The sequence below is a fragment of the Peromyscus eremicus genome, chromosome 20 (assembly GCF_949786415.1).
Source record: "Peromyscus eremicus chromosome 20, PerEre_H2_v1, whole genome shotgun sequence".
Classification (NCBI taxonomy): Eukaryota; Metazoa; Chordata; class Mammalia; order Rodentia; family Cricetidae; genus Peromyscus; species Peromyscus eremicus.
The window spans coordinates 27783226-27803818 of NC_081436.1; the positions used below are offsets into that span (position 1 = coordinate 27783226).

Sequence of the window (20593 nt, forward strand, 5' to 3'; positions counted from 1 at the left end):
CCAGACACAATGCTGCCTTCCCAACCTTACCAATTGGGGGGAGGGGGCAGGGCGGCTAGAGGAGTGGCATGGTCCCCCACGAGAACACTGTGTGCCCTCTCCTGGCTGCTGCTCCACCCAGCACCTCCCCTGCCATCACTGACCGGTGAGGTCATCCCTCCTTTCCAAAGCCAGGACAAGTAGGCCCTTCAGGTGACCTTGGGTCAACCTCATGTCAGCATGGCCTGTCCGCAGTACAAAAGCCTGCACTGAGCATCAACACTCTCTCCCCAGCCCTGGGCTCCAAGTTCACCTGTACTGTGGTTCAAAGGGCCTTACGGGACCATAAAGACCCACTTTTACTGAGCATGGTACTGTAGATGCTCATCCACCCAGTTTACAGACGAAAGAAGGGGAGGCCAGAGTGACCCAGAGTGCCTGGTGAGCAGGCCTGGGTCACCCAGCAGGCCAGATCTAGGCTCAGTCTCCCAGGCTTCAGAAGCAGACATTCCCTGGCTCCTCTCCCAACCTCTAGGTGTGGTCTGTGGACAGAGCCCCAGGGATGAGTGGCCCCACTATTTAACTTGTAGGAACTGCAGTCCCTCCCTCTGTAAGCCACACCTTCTCTTTACTTTCATGTCAACCTTGTACAATGGCCTCACCCTACAGAGCCAGGTCACTTCTGCCCTAGCAACCCATAAACAGGAAACCAAGGTCTGGAAGGACAAGGGGAGCATCCCAAGGCCACACATAGAAAGACCTGAAAAGCCAAAAGAAAAACTCATCCCTGGCCCAGAGCTTCTTCTCGGTTCCCATCCTATCAAAAGGTCAGGCTAAAACTCTGCTCTGACAGCCTGTAACAGGTGGCCCAGTCACCAACCCCTGACAGAGACACACATGCAGGCTGCCACCCTACCTATGCAGTCATCCATCTATCATCACTTATTTTTAGCCAAGTATTATCCATCCATCCATCCATCCATCCATCCATCCACCCACCCACCCATCCATCCATATATCCATGCATCCATCTACCCATCCATCCATCCATCATCACTTATTTTTAGCCAAGTATTATCCATTCATCCATCCATCATCACTTATTTTTAGCCAAGTATTATCCATCCATCCATTCATCCATCCATCCATCCACCCACCCACCCATCCACCCACCCATCCATTTATCCATCCATCCATTATCCATCCATCCATCATCCATCCATCTATGAAGTTAATCATTCATTCATTGTGCATCTATCCATCTACTTGTCCATCCATCACCCATCCTCCACCCATCCATCCATCCACCCACCCACCCGTCCATCCATCCATCTACCCATCCATCCATCCATCCATCCATCTACCCATCCATCTATCCATCCATCATCTATCCATCCATCTATCCATCCATCATCCATCCATCCATCATCCATCCATCCATGAAGTTAATCATTCATTCATTGTGCATCTATCCATCTACTTGTCCATCCATCACCCATCCTCCATCCATCCATCCTTCCACCTGTCTTTTCACCCTTTTTCCCTTCCTTCATCTGCCTCCCTTCCCACACACATCCACCTACATAGCCACACATTAGAACCTTGGAGAACAGAGAAAAAGCAAAGAGCCCTCAACTGGGTTGGGCTGTAGAGGATGAAGGCCCAGATGGTCCTTATGACATGGGAAAACAGCCAGTGTGCCCATCATGTGAAAGGCCCAGCACAGGAAAAGTCATAGGAAGTCAGGAGAGACTGTCAGGCCAGGAGGCTAGGGGGTAGGTGGAGTCCTGTTGCCAGAACTAAAGCCAAGAAGCTCAAGCTTGGTCTACAAGCCATTCATTAATGGTCAGGGGTCTGGTGGTGGTGGTCAGTCTAATGCCCCATATCTATCTCCACCCTCCTAGCACCTACACCTCACCAGCCACTCCCCCCTCTCCACACTGGCTCAGCCTCTACTTTGTGGGGACACAGTATATCAGTCTTGGGCACTGCCTAGGCAGAGGGGGATACAGTTCCTGTGAGGCTCCCTGTATCAGGCAGCTCTAAGGCAGCCTTGCATCTAAGCCTCAGGGGTCCTCAGAACTGGGGCTATGTGGCCTACTGGATTCACTCAGACATAGTTGAGGCAAGAGGTTCATCAGAGGGCCAGTTGAGCCAAGCTCTAAAAGGCTTCCTCATTTGGAGTTGTCCCAGAACAGCAGGGCAGGGTGTCTAGTCCTGGAGGTCCGCCAGCAGATGTAGGACCGGGTCTCCCAGACAGGGGCTCCCAAGAAGTCCATAGAGGGGCCCCACCCCAGGGTGGTAAATGATGATGGCTCCCATCCACCACCCACATCCCCAGCCCTGTGCCGCCCTACTGAGTCACTCTGGTTCTGACAACACCCAGGAGCCGAAGCCGGAGGCTGAGTATAAATCCTCAAATATGAGACCGGCCAGGGCTCCCAGCTCCTGAGTACTGAAGAATGGCCTCTCGCTGGGCCATGTGGCTGCTGCTCTTAGCAGCATGGAGCATGGGCTATGGTGAGTGGCTGGGAGTGAGACCAGCAGGGGGACTCTGCTGTGGGCCTCAGTTTACCCCATCTCCTAATGAGAGAGAGGTGCTGGGAGGCTTTATGACCAAGGCATCCTCTGGACCCCTGGTGAGCCTCCTGGGTCTTAGATCTCAACTTTTCCCTGGGACAGGAGTCATGGCCATGGCCTGTTCTCCAGGGAGGGAGACAGATTTGGATGGTGGACACGGTGTCTGTCAGTCAGCCATCTGGGTCCTGAAGAATCTCAGGAGGCCACTTTCATTCACATCTACCTGGCTCCAATACGGGCCCCTGGAGCTAGGTGGTGAGACTGTGTCCGCCCCCAACCCTTGACAGGTGAGGCCTTCAGGTGCTATACCTGTGAGCAGCCCACGGCCATCAACTCATGCAAGAATATTGCTCAGTGCAAACTGGAAGACACAGCCTGTAAGACCATACTGGAGACAGTGGAAGCCGGTAAGGCTGGGCTCAGTCAAGGGTTGGGGGGGTCCACCTGGGGTCAGGTTTACCTTTCTCCCATGCTTCTTTTCATCTACCATTGTTCTGCTCAGCCTAGGAGGCAGAGGGGCAGGAATGATGTGTGCATGTGTGTACGTGCATGTAGAGGCACGGCCCCTTAAGCACCCGCGCTGAGATAATAGCATGGGAATAAGGGGAGTGGAGATAGGTAGAGGTTAACCGTTGGCTTAAACCCAGGCTCTGTCAGGGTTTGCTACTGTGACCTGGGCTCGAGCCCCCACTCAGGACCTGGGAGTGCGCATGCTCCACAGAGGCTGCTGCTAATATGAATAGCCGTGCCACCGATGGGGTTTGGGGGGATCTGGGATGCGGGTTACGCGTTACGGGAGGAGTCAGAGAAGGCAGAGTGATACCGGAAGGGTTTGCAGAGCGAGACAGGCGCTATAGCGACTTCGGGCTCTGACGTCTGCCCGTCTTGCAGAGTTCCCCTTCAACCACAGTCCTATGGTGACCCGCTCCTGCTCCAGCTCCTGCGTGGCCACCGACCCTGACGGCATCGGGGTTGCCCATCCTGTCTTCTGCTGCTTCCGTGATCTCTGCAACTCAGGCTTTCCCGGCTTGGTGACCGGCCTCTAGTCACACGGGGAGCCTCGGTCCTCTTCTAGCTACTCTCCCGGCAGGGCCTGGTGCCTCCTGCAGTCATCTCTGCCTGCACGGCTCTGTGAGCAGAGCTCGCTGGGCCTCAGGCCACTCACTCTGTCCCCCCCCCCCCCCAAATTGTGGAAAATAAAATAAGCCAAGGGTGAGGGGACTTCTGTCCTTGCTGGGGACTGGGAAGCCAAAGATAAGCCTGCAGGGAAGACAGGCTATGTTCTGGCATGTTCCGGGCCGACCCCCATTCTCATGCAAGGCTTTCCCTGACTCATTCTCATGCAAGGGTTTTGTTGTTGTTTTTCTATGTCTCAGACGAAGAGACATAATCTTAGAGGGAAAAAGGTCTCCTGGGTCACTCTTTCTGCACACTAGCCCGTCTCAGTCGGTTCAGGGCAGGTTCCTCAGCCCAGGAAACCCTCCCCTAATAATCTCCCCCTGCACCCTGGACACCATCCTGTCCCAGAAAGGAAGCTTGAGGTTGGGATTTGCTTCCAGGAATTTGTGGTCTGTCCAAATCTGCCAGGAACGATACAGGAGGGCACGGAGGGAGGTAGACAGAAGATCAGCAGCCTCTCTACCCTAGTCTTTTTGGGGTGTCCATCTCCACAAATCTGTCATCCCCACCACCCCACTCTTAGAATGGCCTGCCCACACCTTCAGACAGCTGGGGATTAATTCTGCAGCCAATGTTTACTTATCTCCAGACCCAATGCCAGGCTGGACCCAGAGCACTCCAGGGGCAGTGGCCTGGACTGCTCCTGGGGGCACAGGATGGAGGGCAGTGCACACTCAGGGGCTGCCTCCCCAGCCAGGAGCCCAAGTTCCTTAGGACCCAAGAGCCCTTACCTTGTGGCTGCTGCTTCCCCAAAACCAGTGTTGCCTCTGGCTGTCCCTTCCACAGTGCTCTGCCATCTGTGAGGCATGTGGCCACTGTGGAGCCTGAATGACCCCAGGGACTAATGCCGCATCCCTGAGCACTTCCTGGACTCTCCCAGCTGGGAGGCGGGGGCGGGGCGGGGGCATGGTCCTGGAGTCTCATCCGCAACCGGGACTGCTGGGTTGGGTACTGTGAAGAAGGTACCAGGCTGTCCAACAGAATGCAAGGGCAGGGGAGAATTACCAGGACAACAACAGGGTCCCTCAGGACCCGAGGGGTGTGTGAAACACCTCTTCCCCCTAACATTCTGTGCTGCCAACCTAGGGCCAACTCCATACACGCAGTTCCCCTAGTGGGGCAATTCCCCTGCACTGTAGCTTAATTTCAGAGCTTCGGATTTGGAGGCAAGGGGCCAGCCAGGGCGATCGGTTCACTGTGGAGACTGGGCAGATGTCACCCCCTAGTGGAGAAGCTGGGGTACTGCCTCAGCCCTCTTCAGAGAGGCAGTTGGCAGGAAGGGGAGAAACTAGCCAAACCTAATCCTGGTCTTGAGTCCATGGGGGGAGGCAGGAGAGCTATGGCTTTAGCACCCGAGGGACCAGCTCGCTGAGCCACAAGCTCGGCTCAGCTACCGGGTCCCCAGTGACAACAGAGGACTGCAAAAGCCCTTGCCTCATGGTTGACCTTGAAGCTACCCACCAATGAACACAGCCGGATGCACGACTGCCATCTAGGTCATTAAGCAGGGAACTCCACCTCCAGGCCCCTCCAGCCGTGGCAGAGACATAGAAGCCCCGTTGGTCCTACCGCTTCCTATCTGGAGTCCCAGTGGGACCGTCTGGCAGCGCTCCAGATACCTGCTATGATCCAGCCATACATCCTCCCAAGGACCCTCACCTCTAGATCGCCCTTGGCCTACTTTACTCTCTGCCCATCTCCTGCCCTCTACTCCACTAAGCCCTGAAAGGGCACGACCCCTCTCCAAAGCTCCTGAAATTAAGACAATGAGTAGCCACCCACATGCCTACAGATTCAGGGTGGGAGGTGGGGAGGCAGAGGTGTGGGATAGGTCTTCTCAGCTGCACACTACTGGCTGACTGCACAACCTCCCCGCCCCTCCCCCATCACCGAGTACGTATTTAAAATTAACCCACTTCCCCCCCCCCCAATAAAACATCTGCTCTAAGTCCCGAGGATCCTACTCGCCCTGCTCGCAAAGAGCATGAAGAGCCCAGTGCTATCTGCACCCTATTTTCCTCCTGACTTCCTGGGGCCTTCCTGGGACTCTAAGGAAGGAAACAGAAAAAGCTGGGCTGGGTACATGTGACTAGAACTGCAAAGTTCTCAGGCTGGGGGTAGACAAGGAGGGGATGAAGGGTAGGAAGGCCAGCTGGGGCTCTAGCCTGCTCACGCTTGGCCTCAGTCCCATGACTCCTCAGGCGTTGCCCTATGTTCAGAGGCACCCACAAGCTTGGGCACCCTATGCCACCCACGTTCCTCCAGGAGACATATCCAGGGAGTGGGTAGGTCTGTGCAGGGGTGGTAGGGCTGCAGAAACGAGAACCTCCCCCTGCATTCATGCCTTTTAAACTCTTTAATCTTGTGCTTTCTTTAAATAAAACAGATTGCAGCTTCCCCTTGGTAGCACTAAGGCAGGCATAGTAGCATGGGGGGGGGAGGGCTAAGGGGGGTGCAGGTGAGGGTCAGGGCATCACTGAAGCTCTTGGCTCTGGCTCCAGGTATGGTTCCCAGAGAGGTAGCAAGGAGGCAGTGCCTAGTTTCAAGCAGCTGTCCCGCCTCCCTGAGCTGACAGGGCAGGTGCTCAGCATGGTCATGGGACCCCCTACACCAGGGCTCCTGGCCTTGGTGACCTGGCTAGACAGGGTGCATCCTCTTAGTGGTGGGCATCACCAGAATCTTAGCCAGGGACCAACTTCCATTTGCCCTTCTGTGTTCCAAGGGGCCCTTTGGGCTGGTCCTGGCCCGATCTTCCCTGCTCTGAGGTGACCCTCCAGAGGGCCCGCTGTCCCTGAGTAAGCTGCAGGTCCCAGCCACACCCAGGACTACTGTGGCCTGCCTGGCCACAAGCAGCCCTGGCTTTGGGCTCTGTGCTGGTCCTTCCGCTGCTGCAGGATCCTGCTCATCATGGGCACACGAACAGTCATGCTATAGGGACCCAGGAGGCAGAGCTGGGTCAGGACAACGTCCACCCCAACAGCTGCCCAAGATGAGGTAAGCACAGAGGAGTGTCAAGCGGGTAAAAGGAGCCAGGCTTGTCCGAGGCCACTCCGGCTAGGAGTGCAGCCCAGGTGGCCCACTCTGTGGAATGGACCGGCTGACAGGCAGGTAGGGAGGGTGCAGACGTGGCAGTCACTGGTCCTTTGGGGTGTCACTGAGCCCACTCTCAGCGCGGAGCAGCTGGCTGCTGGTCTCATTGTAGGCGATCCAGTGCTTCAAGTCTTCTGGTAGCTCGGGGGGTTCCACCTGCAGGGGAACAGGAAGCTAAGGTTCCAGAGAGCAATCTGCTGTCGTGTGTTGAGAGAGAGGCACCACAGAGGGACAACCAGCCAGGCTGCTGCCCTCCTGCCTCTGGACCTCTGCTGATCTCATGCTCCAGCCTGTGACCTTGTGGGGCACCATGCCCCATTATGACACCCGCCCAGTACCTCCCCAATTCCCTCTTAACCTATTTTCTCCTTCCTAGCTCTTTCCATCCCATTTACACTGGCTAGGCCTCATCAGCAGAGCCATGCTGGAGTCCCGTCTCCAGAACCGGGCAAAAGCCTGTGAGGCTGGCTGGTGGACAAGTTACCAGCTGCCTGGGGGAAATCGGGATGAGGGGCAGGGAATGGGAAGGCGCTCCTCCAGGAGTGCCAGACAAGGCTGTACTCACTCCTGTGAGTCCTGGCAAATGGGTTCTGAGGACCGAGGGGTAAGGGTAGAGGCTGAGCAGAGGCTCTTACCTCTCATGATGAGTGCCACACAGCAGGTGGGGAAATGCTGGCCCACAGCCTGGGTCCTTTCTGGGTACCTGCTACCAATCTATAGTCGGGGTTATTCCTTCCTAGCACATGGCCCCAGGCTAGCCCCTCAGATTACAGGACCCAAGCCCAGACTCAGCCTGTCTTGAACCATATCTGCCTCTCCCTGGGACCCAATTCAACCCAAGACATAGTTCCGGTAACCAGGGCAAGTCCCAGCCAACCCCAGGCCTCCAGCTGAGCTGGGTTGCCCGGGTGCATGGGTTCCACCTCCTCCACACTGTCATTGCTTTCTGTGACTGTACCTCCGGTCCCCTCACATGCACTGTACCAACCAGTACCAACAGCCCCTAGGAGTTCATGACTCAACAAAGGCAAAAAGCCAGGGAGCCATGTCTACCACCAATCGCTGTGCAGACTGGGCGAATTGGCCACCATCTCTCTGAGTCTGTGTGTCTCTACAGATATAGCTCCTAAGCATAGATGTAAGGTCATTCCTAGGCCCTAGAGGAGGCACCTGTCTAACTAAGGCCAGAGAAGGCACAATAGGGTGGGGCATGCCCTGGCACCTTTCAGGAGCCTGGCCTGGCAACCATCACCACCCTGGCTGTCTCCAGGGTCACCGTTGCCATACTAAAGGAGCTGGCTCTGCCACCACGCTTGCAGGAGTGGGCCCTGGGGAAGGGCCTTGGGTCCCAGCAGGTATAGGGCTCTCCTCCCTCTAACCTTGGAAAGACACGAGGCTTGTGGTCTCCTGGGGTCAATCCAACCTCAGGCTTCTCAGCTGCAAGTTGTGCAAAGGAGGATTTCAGGCCCCCTGGAATTCCCAGCAAATGCTTCTAACTGACCACACTTTTATCTCATGCTCAAAAAGAGGCACCTGTCGAAGACCAGAGAGCGTGACTCAGCACTCTAGACCACACAGAACTAAGACTCAACTCCTAGTAGAGAGACGTGCTCTGAGCATCTCAGTTCTACAAGAGAGGGAGGGAACAGAAACCCTGGGGTGAGGGGCAGGTTCAAAAATGGCTAACTGTAAAGTCTTAATTCATAGATAGTGGGGACACAGAGGGAAAGTGCCAAAGTGTTCCAATACAAGACCAGTCCCAGAACTTAAAAGAGGTTTTCCTCGCGGGAGGGGGCTGGGTGTGGCACAGGGCAGGGGCATCGGGGTGGGGCTGCTCACCCTGCGCTTGCACAAGTGCTGCACTACGCGATCCGGCGAGGTGCCCAGCACGTGCTGCCGGGAGCGCAGTAAGGCGCACAAGAAGCCGTCGCGAAGGCTGACAAAGCGCGCCTCCAGGTAGAAGGCGCGGTCATCCCAGCCTAGCAAGCGGGTGCGCACCTCGAACGGCTCGAACAGGCGCAGCGAGCGGCGATAGCGCGCGCACGAGGCGGCCAGCACCGTGTGCGCGCCCAGGTCGCGCAGCGCCCCCAGCACACCGCAACGGGTCAGGTGCGCGGCGCGAGCCACATCGGCCTCGCGCAGGTAGCGCGCGTTGTTCATGTGCAGTAGCAGGTCCAGATCCGATGGCAGCACCCGGCCCGCGTACCGCTGCTCGGCCAGCAAGTCGCGGACGCGCGGCTGCAGCAGGCGTGCGCGCAGAACAGCACACGGCACGCGCACCAGGTACCAGCCGTCCAGCAGCGCAAAGAAGGCGAGCGCCAGGGCTAAGGACGCTACCAGTAGCCCCAGCATCTTGGCAGCGGGCGCCGGGTGCCCAGGAACCCGGTGCTCAGGTGCCTGCCGCGGGCCTCCCCGGGAGCCTGGGAACTCCGGGAACCGCTCGGAGCGCACCACCTCTTCCAGCAGTCCAAGGGGGAGGCGCACCGGAGGCAGCAGCGCCGCCGGTTGGAGTCGCGCGCACGGCTCCGGTCATACCCCCCCGCGCGCGCCCTTGGTGGTGTGTCCCACGTCCTCCGCCAGAGCCGCTTTCGCTTTTCCCGGGGCGGGGCGCGGCGGGACGCGCGGGGCAGTACAGCGCCACCTGGCCGCTGCGCTCGGCGCTGCAGGTGCAGGAGCGACAGCGAAGCTTGCTTTCTTCCGTGATCCAGTCACTCAGATGAGCATAGCCAAAGATTTCCAGAACTTTCCCGGAGCCCCTGAGGAACTTTGCAAGGAAAACGGACAATGCATCGCTAAAGGTGCTGCTTCTGCGAGGCTGCCCGTGACCCACAAGCCTGTCCAGGCATCTTGCTTTCGCAAGGCCCCTGGGGCGTTCGCTGCGGGTTAGAGAGAATTAGAACCCGTCTTCCGATTGCATTTCAGTCCCAGTCTGCAGACACTTGTCCCCCAATACTCACCCCCTGTGCGCCAAAAATCTTGATCACCCGCCTTGCACAGCCTTGGTGCAGTGGGAAGGGGCTTGGACCTGCCTAGGCTCAGTGTGCTGGGCTCGGCTGACTCCCCGTGGGAGACCTTGATTTGGGGGATGTGGGGATGTGGGGATGCGGGGTGGCTTGGGAGAGAGGCCGGGGGGGGGGGGGGAGGATCTGTGGGTGGTATGTGAAGTGAGTAGAAAATTTCTTAATAAAGAAAAATAAAAAAAAATCTTGATCACCCTAAATGCACCCCAATAATCCCCACCCTTTACCAACTTTAATGCAAATAACATCCAAGGTGGAGGAGAAGTGGGACGTGGAGAGGAGTGCGATGAATGTAAACTTTTTTGTGGAATGTCAGTCCCTTTCCTTCAGAGTAGAGGAAGGTTTTGCGGTCGCGTTGGTTCTCCTGGATAGCCTCCAGGACTTTGATAATCCTATGACTGACTACAGGGAGCCCAAGGATGGGTGGACTGATGGTGTTCCAGATCCCCTGGGCACCATTACTCCAACTGTCCCATACTGGGCTGGGTGGGTCTGCTGTGGTCTGTCCAGAGCAGAGTTCTTTTCTTTTTCGGTTTTGCTTCCGAGGCCAGGAACTATGGCACGGTGGATGCCTGAGGTCTTCTTGGATACTCCAAGAGGCAAAGAACTCACTGCCAATCAGGGTGGCTCCAAACTACCGGAAGAAGAACCTTTCCCACACATTGCTTCCACCTGAAACACCTACCTTCTCCGGCTGCACTCTGGCTGGGGGAAAGGCAGCCTCTGAGGAGGAAGAGACTAAGGAGTACTCTCTGAGTCCGTTGCTCAGAGAATGGGCCTTCGGCTAATTACTCTGTCCACCCTGTCTCGTGCCTCCAGAAAAGAGACCCGCCACAGGTAGCCAGGCCTTTGAGACAGGAAAGACGTGAATGAGCACCCATCTCCCGGGCCTCCTCTGCTCCTGTCACCTTGCTTCGTTTTGAGCCTCTCTGCTGGCTGCTCGCCACACGCTGTTCACTCTGCTTCTTCCATTTTTCTCTCTCCTACCCTAGCCTAGACCACATTGCCAGGGTCCTCGCAAAGGGATCTGAGCACACCTCGCTGTAGTTTTGCGTAGAAGTCATGCATGTCTGTCTCACAGAACTCTGACTGGAGGATGGCCTGGTCGCCCTAACAGCCCTTGGTGTCTACAGGATTGCTCAATACATCTCTCTCTGCCAGCACTAGCGAATAAGAGTCCTGGGTACAGAAGCTTCGCTCAGGGACTCTGGGCTCTTCGAGGGCTCCTGTGTTTGCCCTAGAGCCCGGCGTCACCTCCAGAGGCAGGTTGGCAATCCATTTTGGCCACCAGGGGGAAACACAATGCTCGGGGCGGCAGTGCAGGCCCCAGCAGGATGACTTGCCCTAGACCTCGCCCCGCCCAACTCTGGTCCCTCCTCTTCCTCCCCTGGCTCCGCCCTGTTAGGTGAGGGGGGGGGGCACGCTGGTGGCACTATGAGCGAATTAGAGGCCCATGCCAAGTCATAGGTTTGGTCTTGGCACCCAGGGGCCCTCCTCGGGGCACCTTCTGCCTTCTTTCCTCAACCTAACTCTAATAATTCATTGCAAAGTAGTCTCCAGGGTAGGGTGTGAAGGCCCTATTGTTCCTCTGCCCCTGGGCACCTTTGACCTGCAGGCAACAACCACAGGGAGAAAGAGACTCAGCTAAGGGGCAGCTGAAGTGTGGTCCCTGGTGGGCTATTCTGCACAAGCCAGCTCTGACATCCTCTTCCCTGTGTTCTCCCAGCTCTGTGTTAAGAGCACAAATACTTCCACGTTTCTCTTATTTATCTGAGTCTGCTGTCCTGCAGGCTCCATGCTGTGGGGGTGGTTTGGGGGCGTCCAGGAGTGCCAAGGAGAACCTAGCCAAGCCTAGGTAACTGCTGGATGTGGTGTGCCATGAACAGCCCTCAGGAACCAAGCAGATGCCCTGTAACTGCTGAGCAGATGAAGCCGGGCCGGGTCCTGCAAACTGTGCCTTGAACTCTGTTATCTCCAGGGAAGACAGCAAGCCTCAACCAGAAGGTTCCCAAGACAGTGCTGCCAGAAGTACCACCCTGAGCAACACCCCCACCCCCCACCCCCGTGGCTGCTGTTACCACCACCACCACCACCACCACCACCACCCGTGGCTGCTGTGGGCCCCAGGTCCTGCACCATGTTCGTAGTAGATGTGAGGTCCTGCTGGATCTTCAGGGTTCTCCTGTAAACACAGGGCCTCCTAGAGCCTGGACTCAACCTTGGATGCTCATCTTATCCTAGGCTTGAGAGGGATGCCTCCTACTTGAGCTTCTGGCCAGGCTCACCCTCAGCACGACCCCTGTCCCACTGGTCCCCAAGCTCCTGCTACCACCACTGAACTCTGGGGCTCAGGTTCTGACACCCGGCTCAGTACACAACTGCGTGCTTCGGCGATCCTGTGTCCCCTGTGTGGACACCCAGAGCCCACAGCCTGTGCTGTTACTCACTATTTAGGAATTTATGATCCTCTATGTCCCCTGGATGGGCACCCAGAGCCCACAGCCTGTGCTGTTACTCACTATTTAGGAATTTATGATCCTCTATGTCCCCTGGATGGGCACCCAAAGCCCACAGCCTGTGCTGTTACTCACTATTCAGGAATTTAAAGCTTTAGTAAATGCCTGTGATCCCTGAGAGAGGGGTAAGAGGCCCCAGGGACTGGTCACACATGGAAAAAGCCCTGCAGGTCACTAGGCTCCAGGGAGGTGCAGAGACACTTCCTTAACTTCCTCATGCTACTGTAGTATTTGTCACTCTCTCTCACTCTTGAATGGTAAAGATAGGGCCAGGCAGCATGCTCCTCAGGTTTTAAGCTAGTCAAGCGGCCACGCCCTAGGAGCTGGTACCCCAAAGTCATAGGTGGAACGAATACCCACTACACGCTATCTCAATATTGACATGGGGAGGTGGGGGACATCAGCTGTAGAAATGGGGTCCCTATGCAGATCCCCACCCAGGATCCAGGCTTTTCCCAGGTGTAAGACGGGCTTCCTTCAAAAGCTTTCCCCAGGAATGGGAAGGGTGGGCATGTCCTCCTGTAGATAGCCTCTCCCAAACTTCTAATGGCATGAACACAGACTCAGGAGAAGGAACTCGGGCGTGTGGGCTGGACACACTCCTGCGTGGGGTGGGGTGGGGGCAGCTGGCTGCCTTCTCTGAGACCCTTGTGCTTGTATTTCCTGTGTGCCTGCAGTATGCAACAAAGTTGTTTGTTTGTTTGTTTGTTTGGGGACAGGGTCTTGCTATGTAGCTCTGGCTGGCCCGGAACTGCTATGTAGACCAAGCTGGCCTCAGAGGCACAGAGAGTTGCCTCCCTCTGAGCCTCCAGCCCTGGGATTAAAGGTGTGCCACCACGCCCAGCTAGAATAAAGTTTTGTGTAGTCGATTCCCTGGGGGTAGAGGAAGCTGCAGAATGCTCTCCTTCCCGGGGGCTCCTCTTATCCATGGAAACTCAGGGCTTCCTACACTGAGAAGGTCATAGAGGAGCACACAGGGTTCTGAGAAGCTTGGCAATGTGTCCGAGTCTGTACAGCAAGGGCTGGGTGTCCTGAGATACGCAGTCCTACCTCCTGCCAGGTGCCACATATGTGGCCTACCAAGACCAGGCCTCTAACCCCTAAAGTCAATGGCATGTCCACAACCCTTGATAGGCATTGCCCAGGTGGAGGCCGGGCTCATCACAGGCTGCTTAAGGATAGACACTCTCTCCAACTTACCCAACAGGTATTTATTACAGGCCTACTGTGTTCCGGGGCTCTACAAACATGTGGCAGGTCCACCTCCCCCCCACCTCCCCCCCCCCCCCCCGCCCCCGACACCCACAGCGGGTCTCATCTCCTAGGACTCCCAGTACCTCACACCCACCTCCCAGCCTCATTTGTGCCCAGTCCATCTCATCTCAGCCTTCACCAGACCCTTCCCAAGTGTCGCTGTGCAGACGGGCTCAGCTCCTGGAGAGTAGGGTGGTGAGGGAGTCCTGTGGCAGAAGCCAGAAGCGCGCAGAACTGGTAGGGCACAGTGCTGATGTGGGTGGGTGGGGGGGCCGTGGGGCAAAGCGCCAGCTGTAGAAATAAAAGCAGCAGAGAGGAGGGCACACCACCAGGAGAGGCAGGATGAAGGCCAGCCCTTGTGTGGATGCTAGGAGTGGTGGTGGTTGGGGGGCGGGGGGTATCCCTGCACAGTAGAGGCTGTAGTAGAACTCTCCTAGAGCCTATAGATGGCTGGAACCCCACAGCAACAGGCTGCAGAGCACAGTGAGCAGCCCCAGGGTGCTGGCTGGCTTCAGGGTGGGGGCCCCATTGACGTTGCACAGGTCGGTGGAGCAGCACGTGACGTTCTTCTTGCCCACGTAGTAGTTCTCCGAGTCGTCCTCACAGTTTGAGCTGCAGCCCTTACTGATAACTGTCACGAGTCCAATGGCCCCTGGGAAGACAGGGTGACACTTGGACTGAAGCCAGGCCTTGCTATTCTCCTCCCTGCCCCTGCCTCAGGGCCCCTTCCTGAGCATGCTAAAGCTCTGAATGAGTGAGCAGGGGAAGGAGGGGGAGGGTAGGAAGGTGGAGTTGAGGGTTGGGGTGGCCGAGCAGGAATGTGCAGATATATGGATAGGTGGGCAGATGGACAGAGGGAGAACTGTGGCAAAGCCCAAAGTCAAGATTCTTTGCTGCTTAGCTGGAGAGGGGAGGGATGCTGAAGAGGCAGGATAGCAGAGTAGCTGGGCAGCAGAGAACTGTGTTGGGCAGTGGTGGGGGGGGGGGGCGACATGACGACTCACGGACGCGTGATGTCCAGCAACTGTTCTGGCCCTGGCTGCAGTTCTGCACATTCAGGCAGTCTCTGTTGCTCACTTGCGCTGTGCATGAATAGCACTGCAGGGCGGCACCTGTGGATGAAGCAGGAGGCTTGAGGCTCAGAGGCTGGCCAGCTGCACTTCAAGAGAGCCTTCCCAGACACTCTCATCCCCACACAGAGTGGAGAGACACATCTCGGTCCCCTCCAGACTCCTGAAGCAGAAGTCCAAAAACCTCTGACACCCTTCGGAGAGGGCTCTGCGCCAGCCTACCTCACCTCCGTCACCCAAAGCCCACAGTCTGCACTGTTACTCACTATTTCAGGAATTTAAAGCTTTATTAAACACCTGTGATCCCTGAGAGAGGGGTAAGAGGCCCCAGGGACTGGTCACGCCTGGAAAAAGCCCTGCTGGGCCCTAGGCTGGAGGGAGGTGCAGAGAGACACTTCCTTAACTTGTGCATGCTGCTGGGCACTGAGGTCATCTGTCTTGGTTCCCTAAACCCAGCTTGCCTCTCAGCCCCTCCTAGACCTCCACGATGCTGTGTGGCAATGGTAGGGCCCCTGGGTCCATCCTGCTCTGTGTCTGGGGCAAGTGGCCCCAGATGCCAGGATGTGTTGGTTGTCTTCTCTCTTCAAAAAAAAAATGACAAAGCTGGGGTTCAAGTCACATCTATAGGAACAGATGCTGAACCCCTGACTTCAGTGGCTACAACCTTTGTGCTGCGTAGGTCTCCAGTGCCTTACAGGCAGCCCCCACCCCCACCCCCACCCCGTCTAGATGAGGAAACTGAGGCTTTGAGAGTACAGTGACCTTTTTGGAGTCACTTGATGGGAGGGCCCAGCACACTAGATCATCACAGACTGACCACCCAGTGGACTCTCACACTGGAGGCAAAAGGAGATAGACCCTTGAGTCCCCTCTCAAGACATCCTGAATACCTTTCCTGCTCCATTCCTCCCTCCTTGCCCCTGTGACACTTCTCAGCTTGAGACTTTGGGCCCCTGGGCCTCCCTGACGAAGAAGGCCCAGTAGCCCTGTGTATCTGTCCCTCAGTGGCCTTTCCGGGAGCCCTTCTGTTCTTCCCAGCCTGCCTCTCACAGGACGATAGAGTCCTCCCTGCAAAGCTGCTCAGGCTCCTTACTCTTCTCTCTCCTATTCCCTCCTCTTAGTCCATCAGCCCCTTTAACATTTCCGCTTCACTCTTCCCTAGCCCTGCCCCATGGCTGTCCAAAGCTTACCGGGCTGCAGGGCCAAGCAGGTGGCCAACAGGACGAAGAGGATTGCCTTCATGGTCGCAATGCGCAGCTGGGAGTGTGCCTCCAAAGGGTTTTTTTTTATATGGCTTCAGCTGGTGGAGGAGGGTCTGTTACCTACAGTCAACAGTGACAGGTTCCCTGGAGCCAGTGAAAGCCCAGGGACCGGCCCATTCCAATCTGATCTCCCACACCACCCCTCCCACTGCCTGTGTCCTTCTTTGTGGTGCTGGAGGGCACAGCCTATCCAGGGTGTGGCCACTGCCTCTGCTAGAAGCCCTTTCTCAGCCACCCACAAAACAAGGGCTGGAAATCCTAAGACACCCACACTGTGCCTGCCCTTCTCAGGGGAGTGAGGCCAGTTCTGAAACATTACTTTCTTGAGGTTCTCTACTCCCCAAGTCATTTTGGCCAAGACAAAGGTGCATCTGTGGGACCCCAGTGCTCGGCACCAAGGCTGTGTTGCCTTCCCGGGGGCCCATGCCCCCTGAGAAAACAGGCCTGGATTGAAGGCCACAATGACTGACTGCTAAAAGGTGTCACTGAGTAGGGGCTCTTCTGGGGTTGCCTTCCTTGGATAGGGACCCAAGAGCCACTGAGGAGTTTGGAGAGCCATAAGAGCATGTCCTAGAGCGTTGGAGTATGCCAGGCCCTGGACTAAGGGATCTAGCCTCAGGACCTTGTTTATCCCCCAACTTGGAACTTTAGCTACAAGAGAGTCGGGAAACACAGCTTCCAGGCCACCACTTGATATGTGCTGCTGTCCCCAGACCCACCTGGCACACTGCTCTGTGGTCTGGGGGGCATCCAGCCTACAGAGCAGGGAGGGAGTGGTCAGGCCAACTCTCCCTGGGCAGCCTCCCTGCTGGGCTGTAGTGGCAGTGGCTGTCTCTCTTGAGCAGAGGCCACAGATCTCGTGGGTCAGCCTTCCCCAGTCAGCTCTGACCACAGTTGCCTTTAGATCCAGGGGTTTGGTGCTTCCTACAGCTGTTGGCTTTGGGGTGATTCGTAGTCTTTGTTGTTTGTCTCAACCTGAGGCTCACCTACACCCATCATCCTTCAGCCAGGCTCTCTTGGTAACCTTGCTGGGCACACTGTTGTTCTGGCCAGATGCCAGTGGGTAGAAATGCTGGCCATGGCTGCCACCCACTTGCCCACAACCAGGGACAGTGGTCTCTGGTGTTCTCTTGCCCCTGCTGATAGATCCCTGATTACCCCTTCACCTTAAAAGTTCCCTGAGAACAGCCTGGACTTTAAGGCATGAGAGAGTGTTAAGTATTCCCCTCTAGCCTCAAGGAAACATGCCACGTCCCAGCCATGCCCAGACCGTGCAACAACCACAGATTGGCCCATGGACTCTACTTGCAGTAATCTGTAATCTCCCCTGCCTGACTCTCTAGCACTCCTGGGCTGGCCTCTTTTCCCTGGAAATTCTCTACTTTGGCAGTAAAGAGCCTGTGGCTCAGAGAGAGGGGGGCAAGATCCTGCTCAAGGTCACACAGAGTGAGGGTACCCTCCCCTGGATGCTTTCCTGTTCTCTGCCCACCTAGAATTTCCTCTTAGAACATCCCCTCCTGCCATAAGCCTGCCAGTCCAGGGAGTGCTGTAAGTGCCCACCGCTTGGCTGTGTCCATAGATGACTGTCTGCCTGCTCCCACCCACCATGATGGCTGCCCCTGGAGAGACCTTGCTTATCTGTCTCGGCACTGGAGGCACCGGCACCCAGCACCAGCTGGAACAGTCATTCCCCAAATATTTACAGGTGTGTAAATGTTTGTCGATCATGCTTGATATGAAGTGAATATTCTAAAGGCGGTAGTTCTTGAATGGAACAAGCCTCCTCCCCTAGGATCAATGCCTAGAGGCAGTTCTGGTTGGCTCAGCCTGGGGGCACTGGATGGATATAGTGGGCACAGGCCAAGATATGCTCAACACCCACAGTACCAGAACCTTGCAGAACCTCTGGGCCCCAAACACCAGTGATGTCCAGAGGGGAAACTCTGGTCAAAGGGTAACCTAATAACCTTACTTCATCTCAAATATTGAAGACTGTGACTATGATTTTCCTACAGCCCCACCTCTCACCACAGGCTTAACTCTGACCTCAGCCCAACACTGAACACTCATTCTGGTGACTCTAGTCCCCAAATAGGGCATTATCATAGCCACACCCTGAGGTCTAGCTATGCCCATACATGAGCCTGATCATGACCACATGCTGAACCTTGACCCTGGTCACACTCTGAGTCTTGATCCTTGATACACACTGAGCCCTGATCCTGGTCACGCTTCCTAATCTTGGACACACAGTGAGTTCTGCTTCTGTTCACACAGTGATCCTGACTCTGGTTGCAAGCTAATCCTTGACCCTACCCACACACTGAGTCTTGATCCTGGTCACACTGTGTGCCGTTACTCTAACCACATATTGAGCAGTTGACTCTACTCACACACTGAGCCTGATTATGGTTACAGTATGAGGCTTGATCTTGGTTACACACTTAGCTCTGAACTTAGCTACTGGCCTGACCCTTGCCATTCATGCTTAGGGCATGCACTGAATGCAACCTTGTGGCCTGAACTACGCATGAATTCTCTGGTGGTACACTTCCTGAAAAGGCCTATCACAAAGTGCATACTCCCTTCAAGTCTCTCCAAGAGTGAATTGTGGTGATATTGTGTTCCCCATAATATTGTGCACCCTAGGAAACTTATCTGGGGTCAGAGAACAGAACAGCCACTGGATATAGAGGCCAGAAAATGGTGGCACACACACCTTTAATCCTAGCCTTCCAGAGGCAGAGATCCATCTGGATCTCTGTGAGTTTAAAGCCACACTGGAAACAGCCAGGCATGGTTACTCACAACTTTAATCCCAGAAAGTGAGCCTTTAATCCCAGGAAGTGATGGCAGGAAGCAGAAAGGTATATAAGGTGTGAGGACCAGGAACTAGAGCTGGTTAAGCTTTTAGGCTTTTGAGCAGCAGTTCAGCTGAGATCCATTTGGATGAGGACACAGAAACTTCCAGTCTGAGGAAACAGGATCAGCTGAGGAATTGGCGAGGTGAGGAAGCTGTGGCTTGTTCTGCTTCTCTGACCTTCCAGCTTTCATCCCAATACCTGGCTCCAGGTTTGTTTTTATTATTCGTGCTACAGTGAATGTGGTCTGGGTGTGACCTTGACATGGCTCACCCTTAGCCTGGCTCCACTGCCTGAGTCTCTAGTTTTTCTTGTTCTCTCTTTTCCTCCACTGTCCACCACGTTCCCTGGAGAGCCTGCCCGTTCACATAGCAAAGAAGCCACTGTTCTTTGGGTGTGTATTCTCAAAACTATGCCTTTCCATCAGACCCCTACCTCTTCTTAGGGAGCCATCACAGGGTCCCCTGCTTGGACACAAATCATAGTTGGGTGAAACTGTAATTTTGCACATAGATAGCTTTTAAAAGCAAAGTCACCATGTGGAATGCAAAAAACACAACTGACTTCTGTTTATGCCACTGCAGGCCTTCAGAAACATGGTCCCTGAGGTCAGAGGTATGACACGTGCAGCCAGGCCTCCAGGAAGCTGGGTATCCTCTCCCACTAAGGTCCCTACATTGGGTCCTGGAAGTCAAAGCCACTCCTTGCAAGCTGTGTGTGTGATATGCTGATGAAGTGGTATGGAAACCTTGCCACGTGACAGAGTGTGGGTATTGGTCAAATGTACAGTATGTGTGTCTTGTGAGAGTGAGCACATGTACAAATTTGAGTATTGGGGGTACTGTCCTGGAGTACCCCCTGGGAAGTGGGCTGGAGGTCTGAAACTCCACAGGTCCTGTTGCATCCTGGGACATGTTCTAGTTTTAATCTCCATGGCCTCTGGTTACCCAGAGATGATTTTTTTTCCTCAGCATTATTCATGGCTCTGTCTGCAACACCCCCTTCCCACAGGCTCCCAACTGCCATCAGCTAGCCTTTGCTTTAAATCTCTGAGACATGTCCCTGTTTGTCTTCACATGCCCACTCCTCCTTGGAGACAAGTCAGTGAGACAGAGAGGCCTGAGCAACCTTGTGAGGCCGAATGGGAGGCTGGTGATTTCTCCACCTGAGTAATAGGCACCCCTGCCGTCCAGGCCTTTTTCAGGCAAAGGCTTACAGGTAGAGGGACAGTCTTGCAGGGATGATCCAGGCACTTGGAAGATGGCCGAGGTAAGCTAGACCATGATAAGTGATCTGCCAAGACCGACCCTTTCCAAGGCCACTTTAGATAAGCCGGGAGGGCAAGTCTGGCTGGTGAGGAGGCCGCAATGGTACAAGTGTCACCTCAAGGGCTTAACTATGGATTAGTGGAAGGGAGCAGAGGGGACCTCTTGGTGCCAGGTCCAAGGGGACACCAGTCTTCCTCTCTTCCTGAACCCTTCCCCATGGCTAGCGTGAACTCAGTCCTTTAGATGATAACAAGGGCCCTGGAGTCATGTGCCAAGCCCCACTTCCATACTGAGCCCTACCACTAGAGAAGTGTGTGATCCCATGTTCACAAGATGGCAGCAGAGAGCCACATGCAGGGGCCGCGCCAGCCATCCCAGGGGAATCCAGAAAACTGTCAGAAATACTTAAGGTTCTGGGTTCCAGTCACACCACATGCCTGGTATCCTCTGTGACTCAGTTTCCTCCTGCATTTCTCACGCATTTAACTTCATCATGCAGTTCATGACCCAGAGC

The 20593-nt window shown here is 55.5% G+C and overlaps 3 protein-coding genes across 3 annotated transcripts; 1 reads left to right on the forward strand and 2 right to left on the reverse strand.

The window, feature by feature from the left end:
• Positions 1-2441: 2441 nt before the first annotated feature.
• On the forward strand, positions 2442-3605 carry Slurp1 (secreted LY6/PLAUR domain containing 1). Its single transcript, XM_059247055.1, has 3 exons — positions 2442-2499; positions 2847-2966; positions 3451-3605. Exons 1-3 carry the CDS (start codon positions 2442-2444, stop codon positions 3603-3605), a joined length of 333 nt encoding a protein of 110 aa, XP_059103038.1.
• A 2474-nt stretch (positions 3606-6079) lies between these two features.
• Positions 6080-9253, reverse strand: Them6 (thioesterase superfamily member 6). The gene is made up of 2 exons (XM_059247581.1): positions 8668-9253; positions 6080-6984 (listed from the first exon to the last, which is right to left on the reverse strand). The coding sequence occupies exons 1-2, from the start codon at positions 9178-9180 to the stop codon at positions 6871-6873; spliced, it is 627 nt and encodes a 208-aa protein (XP_059103564.1). The 5' UTR covers positions 9181-9253; the 3' UTR covers positions 6080-6870.
• Positions 9254-13665: 4412 nt separating this feature from the next.
• On the reverse strand, positions 13666-20138 carry Psca (prostate stem cell antigen). The gene is made up of 3 exons (XM_059248106.1): positions 15879-20138; positions 14623-14730; positions 13666-14270 (listed from the first exon to the last, which is right to left on the reverse strand). Exons 1-3 carry the CDS (start codon positions 15928-15930, stop codon positions 14059-14061), a joined length of 372 nt encoding a protein of 123 aa, XP_059104089.1. The 5' UTR covers positions 15931-20138; the 3' UTR covers positions 13666-14058.
• Between the last annotated feature and the right edge of the window lie 455 nt (positions 20139-20593).

Coding starts and splice junctions, on each gene's coding strand:
- Them6 (XM_059247581.1), bottom strand. CDS start 9,180: ATGCTGGGGCTACTGGTAGCGTCCTTAGCCCTGGCGCTCGCCTTCTTT. Junction 6,985..8,667: donor AGCACTTGTGCAAGCGCAGG/GTGAGCAGCCCC, acceptor GTTCCCCTGCAG/GTGGAACCCCCCGAGCTACC.
- Slurp1 (XM_059247055.1), top strand. CDS start 2,442: ATGGCCTCTCGCTGGGCCATGTGGCTGCTGCTCTTAGCAGCATGGAGC. Junction 2,500..2,846: donor AGCATGGAGCATGGGCTATG/GTGAGTGGCTGG, acceptor AACCCTTGACAG/GTGAGGCCTTCAGGTGCTAT. Junction 2,967..3,450: donor ACTGGAGACAGTGGAAGCCG/GTAAGGCTGGGC, acceptor CCCGTCTTGCAG/AGTTCCCCTTCAACCACAGT.
- Psca (XM_059248106.1), bottom strand. CDS start 15,930: ATGAAGGCAATCCTCTTCGTCCTGTTGGCCACCTGCTTGGCCCTGCAG. Junction 14,731..15,878: donor CTGCTTGGCCCTGCAGCCCG/GTAAGCTTTGGA, acceptor CTTCATCCACAG/GTGCCGCCCTGCAGTGCTAT. Junction 14,271..14,622: donor TTGCTGGACATCACGCGTCC/GTGAGTCGTCAT, acceptor CTGTCTTCCCAG/GGGCCATTGGACTCGTGACA.